Below are 6,173 nucleotides of genomic sequence, written 5' to 3'. Positions count from 1 at the left end.
GGATTTCCCCCCCCCCCATTGATTGCCTTCTCTGGATATTTGAATTTCTTTTTTTTATTTCTTGTCATTAAACTCCCTTTTCCCCCCGCTTTGAAGCTTTAAAACCCATTGTCCGCAACATCCATCACCGTTAAATAATTTGCTGCCTCTGTGCAGAAAGACACCCAGGGATGTATCCCCGGGGAGGGGGCTATTTCAAAGCACTGGGGGGGCTCAATTTCCCCGGGGGGGGGGTGACAGGGGAGCCTTTCATAGCCTCTGACTTCCATCGGGGATCTTAAATTTAGCAGCTGGTCACCCTTCATCGCACGGAGCGATGGGAGGGCGTGACTCAAGGTATGTCTGAATCATCCTTTAGGATTTAGATTCCCAAGGATTAAAATGGGAAAAGGAGGATATTTTGGGTCAGGCAGTTGTTGGGATTTTTATTTTTTTTTCACCTCACCTCGGTTGCCAAACGCTCGGAGGTGACTGACATCATTCTGCCAGGGAAAAGCAAGTCAGCGCGGCCGTGACTCAGCTCAGCCTGGAGGGGAAAAAGAAGAAAAAGCTGAACCACATCCCCTGCTGCTCTTTCCCAATTCCGCGGGGATCGGGGTGGGGATGCGGGAAGGGCTCGGGTGGGATGGCAGGGAGGGATGGCACGGCACCGGCACGACGGCACCGGCACCGTGGGTGGGATGCGATGGCAACGCCGAGAGATGCTTCTTCCAGCTCCTTCTAGAGGGTTCGGTCCCGGTCCCCCGGGGCCACGCGATGCCACGAGCACCGGGGAGGGAGGGGATGGGGTGGGCTCTGTGGGCAGTGGGGGGATGCACAAGGACCCCCCCTCACTCCCTGCCCCACGGGGGGCTCAGCACAGGGAAAGGGCGAGACCTTTTTGCAGGTTTTGGTGGAAAAAGGGTTTATTTGGATGCCGGTTTCTGTCGCTGCTGGCAGAGTGGGGTGTGGGGCACAGCCCGGCTCTGCTCCCCACTGATGCCACCCCACGGGTGGGGGGAGATGGGGTTGGGTGGGGGCTTCCCATCCTTCCCACGCTCCCCTTGGTGTCAATGGGGAAACTGAGGCACGAGGCGTCCATTCCCATCACACATCCCTCAAATTAGGGCTCCGAGAAGGGCTGTGACCAAGGCCAAGGATAAGACCAGTGTCAGGGCTCAGAGCTGTGCTGCTGAGGACCTGGAGTCAAACCTCAGGATGCCATGCTCCTGCCCCATCCATTTTTGTGGGTTTTTTTGGGGGTGTATCCCATGGGATTTGGTCAATATGGCAACTCCTGTGGCTTTGGTAGAGCTTTTCTCCCTCCTCTGCTCTCCCCTCGCCCCCCCTTTCCCCTCCGCAGCCCGACGATGCTGGACACCATCAGCAGCCAGTACGACTCCTTCATCTACTGGAGGATGCCCATCCCGCGGCTGGACGTGGCGGAGCTGGAGGGGCTGGGGCTAGCTGACGTGGCCCTCTACAAGCCCAAAGGAGGGTTGGGCAAGCTCACCGGCCAGCGGGACCGGGCCAGCCAGGACATCTCCGAGGACGAGGACAGTCTGCTGCAGTTCAACAGCTTCAATTTCTGGAGGGCTCCCATCGCCAGCATCAGCGCCTTAGATTTCGATCTAATTTGAAGCCCTCCTTCCTCCCCCTCCGCGCCCCCCACCCCCCTGCCCTCCCCCTCTCTGCTAGGCAAGGATTTGGCTTTGTTGTCGTCGGTTTGGAGGTTGGTTTTTTTGTTGTTTCCGGGTGGTTTTTGACATCACTAGTTAACTCAGCAGTTCGCTTCGGCCCTGTTGGTGATAGGCTCCCCACAAAGCTTCGACCTCTCTCCGCCTTCTCCCTCTTTTCCTCCCCTTCTTGCAAACACCACGATGGTGCAAGCAGGGGGTAACAGCATGGAGGGGGGGGAAAATACAAGGGGAGGGGGCAGAAACAGGCACCCCATTGCTCCATGTCTTCACGCCAGCAAGTGCAGGAGCTGCTGGGGGGGTTTCTGTGTGACCCTGGGCGTCCCTGAGCTCTGGGACGAGCGTTTGAGCTCATTTCTCCTGCAACGAGCTTTTTTAAGAAACTCATTTGTGCAAAGGGAGCGGTGGGGGACGGGTGGGAATCGTCTTCATTTTGTGGAAAGCATCGTCCCCTCCCAGGGACGCAGAGGCCCTCTGTCCTCCCCTGGCCCAGTTTCTCCAAAAGCCACTTCTCTCCTTAACCTTCTCCTCGGGATAATTGAGGTAGAAGAAGCGGGGGTGTGCCCAGGACACGAGCACAAACCTCTTTCTTTAAAGAAATAATTTCTTTGAGCCTTGTGGCTTGAGCCCAAGCAGGAGAAACAACAGCCAGGAGGGTAAAATACACATGGAAATGCTCTGACTTTGCTTGGTGGGGTCAAAGCTAGATGTTCACTGCCTGAAATTTGATTTTTCTCCCTTTTTTTTTTTATCCCCCGCGTACCTTATCCCAGGTGTGACTCCCAACTGGGAGGCTGGGTACCTCCTGGGGTCAGATGTGTAACGGGGACTGAGCTGAAAGATAAGATGGAGAATTTAGTTTGATCTCACACCAAAACGAAAATGTTTCTGGTTCCCCACCCAATTAATCAACCCCTTCAAAAATAACAACAACAAAAAAAATGCTGCATTCACTCAAGTGGAAGCTTTGCATTTCCCTCGGGGGAGGTTTTCACCTGCGCTCTCTGTGGGCTGAGGTTTATTTCTGAGCAACATCTCAAAATGGGGAAAAAGAACCCCAACGCTGGATCGTTTTTGGCTTTTAAACAGTTTAGTTGCAGGGTTGTTTTTTTCCCAAGATTGCTTTCTGGGAGAGCAAACACTGTTTTGTCTTCTTGAATGTGCTTTTTGGGGGTTTGTTTGGGGTGAAGTTGTGACATGGAACAACCTGACACTGTCCTAAGAGTTGTGGGGGGTACATGGCCGGGGGGAGGCTGAGGCAGCACTTAAAAGGTGCCCCCAAAATAGGCAAATATTGGAAAAATCTGCACTCTGTTGTGAAAAGGGAGCCCAGCTCTCCTGTAACCTGCAGGAACGGCCCAGCCTGATGACTTCGAACCACCCGTGTGAAAACAGGGGGGAAAATGTAAACTCTCCTACGCAGAGCTGCTTGGTTTCTGTGATCCCAGCTGGGAAAACCCGCAGGCGAAGTATTTATTATGAAACTCTAAATAAAATGATTTAGGAAACATACACGTTCTGTGGGCAGTGGGGGGATGCACAAGGACCCCCCCTCACTCCCCGCCCCACGGGGGGCTCAGCACAGGGAAAGGGCGAGACCCTTTTGCAGGTTTTGGTGGAAAAAGGGTTTATTTGGATGCCGGTTTCTGTCGCTGCCGGCAGAGTGGGGTGTGGGGCACAGCCCGGCTCTGCACCCCACGGGTGGGGGGAGATGGGGTTGGGTGGGGGCTTCCCATCCTTCCCACACTCCCCTTGGTGCCAATGGGGAAACCGAGGCACGAGGTGACCATTCCCATCACACGTCCCTCCAAATCAGGGCCAGGAGAAGGGCTGTGACCAAGGCCATGGATAAGACCAGCGTCAGGGCTCAGAGCTGTGATGCCACGCTCCCGCCCCATCCATTTGTGTGGGGTTTTTTTGGGGGTGTATCCCATGGGATTTGGTCAATATGGCAACTCCTGTGGCTTTGGTAGAGCTTTTCTCCCTCCTCTGCTCTCCCCTCGCCCCCCCTTTCCCCTCCGCAGCCCGACGATGCTGGACACCATCAGCAGCCAGTACGACTCCTTCATCTACTGGAGGATGCCCATCCCGCGGCTGGACGTGGCGGAGCTGGAGGGGCTGGGGCTAGCTGACGTGGCCCTCTACAAGCCCAAAGGAGGGTTGGGCAAGCTCACCGGCCAGCGGGACCGGGCCAGCCAGGACATCTCCGAGGACGAGGACAGTCTGCTGCAGTTCAACAGCTTCAATTTCTGGAGGGCTCCCATCGCCAGCATCAGCGCCTTAGATTTCGATCTAATTTTCTGGTTCCCCACCCAATTAATCAACCCCTTCAAAAATAACAACAACAAAAAAAATGCTGCATTCACTCAAGTGGAAGCTTTGCATTTCCCTCGGGGGAGGTTTTCACCTGCGCTCTCTGTGGGCTGAGGTTTATTTCTGAGCAACATCTCAAAATGGGGAAAAAGAACCCCAACGCTGGATCGTTTTTGGCTTTTAAACAGTTTAGTTGCAGGGTTGTTTTTTTCCCAAGATTGCTTTCTGGGAGAGCAAACACTGTTTTGTCTTCTTGAATGTGCTTTTTGGGGGTTTGTTTGGGGTGAAGTTGTGACATGGAACAACCTGACACTGTCCTAAGAGTTGCGGGGGGTACATGGCCGGGGGGAGGCTGAGGCAGCACTTAAAAGGTGCCCCCAAAATAGGCAAATATTGGAAAAATCTGCACTCTGTTGTGAAAAGGGAGCCCAGCTCTCCTGTAACCTGCAGGAACGGCCCAGCCTGATGACTTCGAACCACCCGTGTGAAAACAGGGGGGAAAATGTAAACTCTCCTACGCAGAGCTGCTTGGTTTCTGTGATCCCAGCTGGGAAAACCCGCAGGCGAAGTATTTATTATGAAACTCTAAATAAAATGATTTAGGAAACATACACGTTCCTGTGAACACAACCCATGTAGACCCGCATCAAGTTCTTTCTTTAATTTGCCACTAAATTGCTTTAAATCTTTTTATGGCGAGCAGAGAATCTACCCATGTGTCTGCCAAGTGCTGCGGAGGGTGTGTGTAAAAAACTAAACCTAAGAACGTTAAGGTTATTATTTAACCTTCAGCTTTTCCAAACCCCACAGGAAAACGTCTCAGAAGAACCCCAGAGAGGAAAGAGGCCCCAGGGTTTACACATTTGTCTCAAAACAGGCAGTTTGAGTGTGTCAGGGGCACCTGAGGCTGTGACACACCACAGAAAGGGGGGCGAGGCAGCCTCGGGGGAGCCAAATCCTTGACAGCAAGGCTTTCAGAGGAGACAGAGACACACAGGCTTCTTACATACACGTATATATTTATAGACACAGGCATATCGAAAGGCTAAAAACTCTACAAAGCGCAACAACCAACGAAGGGGTCGGGAGGAGTGAGGGGAGACCCCCGTGAGGGGAGGAGTTTGAGGGGAGGGGTTTGAGGGGAGACCCCCGCCAGGGGAGGAGGGGCTGCCCCCCCGGGGGTAGTGAGGGGCTTGGGGGGACCCTCGGCCAGGGGAGAGGAAAGGGGGTCCTTTCTCCAACAAGCTGGGGGGGCTCAGGAGATCTGGGGGGGTCTTGAGGCAGGTCTGCAGAGCCCCCTGCTTCTGGGGGGTTTTAGGGTTTTTTGAGGAGCATGCTCTTCCTTTTTCCATCTGAAATGCAGTGGGGGAGTTGTCAGCAGTTGTCCCAGCTGAAAATACTGTAAAATAACTTAAAAAACAGAGAGGGAGCCTCAGACTTTAATTCTCCCTGAGAGCATCTGGCTGAGAAGAGAGCAGGAATGCACGGAGGGTCCTCTGAATAAGTGATAATAATTAATAAGTGATTAATAAGTTTGGTTTAATACAAAGCGGCGGGGGGGGGGGAAACTGCTGCTTTTTTATTGTTAATGATGCAGCTTCTCCTTTTTTTTTTTTTTTTCCCCCAAACACGCCCAGAGCAGTGAACTCCATCCTCCCCAACACCTTAAGCTGGAGGTTGGCAGATTTTGTGCCTGGAAAACATGCAAAGGATGTTTTCAACGTGGGCGACAAGCAAAAAATAAAATATTCTCTGTCCCACAAGAACCGCCGCCATTTTAAACTTGGCGCCCAAACGCCTCTGCCGGAACTAACTGCAGGGGCGCATCACCCCCATCCGCATCTAGCTCTGCTACGCGACTCCGCTGCTATCCTTCCGCTAGAGAAAATACTCCCCTTTTGGGGCTCCCCCGTTCTCGCCGCCCTCCTCCCGGCCCCTGGGCGGGGAGGGATCCAAGGAAAAGAAGGAGAAATTCCCTAAGTTCTCCCCAGGGCTTCTGCGAGGGGAGGCCCAACCCGCCCTTCCTCCGGCGGCGGACTCTTTTGTTGGGCGGAAGTATCCTTCCACCGTCGCCTCGCTTCCGCGTCGGCCATTTTGTGAGGCCGCGGCGGGAGGGGCGGGAACAGCCGGCGAGGGGAGGAGGCGGGGGGCGGTGCCGAGAACAGCCGCGTGCCTGAGGGGGGG

The 6,173-nt window shown here is 54.1% G+C and overlaps 2 protein-coding genes across 4 annotated transcripts in view; both read left to right on the top strand.

Annotated features, from left to right (window-relative positions):
• Positions 1-3,188, top strand: part of LOC106899164 (protein AF1q-like) — a 9,250-nt gene extending 6,062 nt beyond the window's left edge. The window contains exon 3 of one of the 3 annotated variants that reach the window (XM_014960858.1): positions 1,521-3,188. In XM_014960858.1, coding sequence (XP_014816344.1) covers positions 1,521-1,619 — 99 coding nt within the window. In that variant the 3' untranslated portion in view covers positions 1,620-3,188. Of the gene's footprint in view, positions 1-1,266 lie in introns of those variants that run through there. The other 2 variants (XM_014960857.1, XM_014960859.1) reach the window with 2 other exon arrangements.
• A 448-nt stretch (positions 3,189-3,636) lies between these two features.
• Positions 3,637-4,103, top strand: LOC106899146 (protein AF1q-like). The gene has a single exon (XM_014960829.1). It carries the CDS (start codon positions 3,708-3,710, stop codon positions 4,101-4,103), a length of 396 nt encoding a protein of 131 aa, XP_014816315.1. The 5' UTR covers positions 3,637-3,707.
• Positions 4,104-6,173: the final 2,070 nt, after the last annotated feature.

This window comes from Calidris pugnax, unplaced genomic scaffold, assembly GCF_001431845.1.
Source record: "Calidris pugnax isolate Ruff unplaced genomic scaffold, ASM143184v1 scaffold469, whole genome shotgun sequence".
Taxonomy (NCBI): Eukaryota; Metazoa; Chordata; class Aves; order Charadriiformes; family Scolopacidae; genus Calidris; species Calidris pugnax.
Note: the sequence above shows the minus strand (reverse complement) of the source record. Positions and strands in the feature narration are given on the sequence as shown.

What these genes read in the sequence shown, in the direction of transcription:
- LOC106899146 (XM_014960829.1), top strand. Translation starts at nt 3,708, where the DNA reads ATGCTGGACACCATCAGCAGCCAGTACGACTCCTTCATCTACTGGAGG.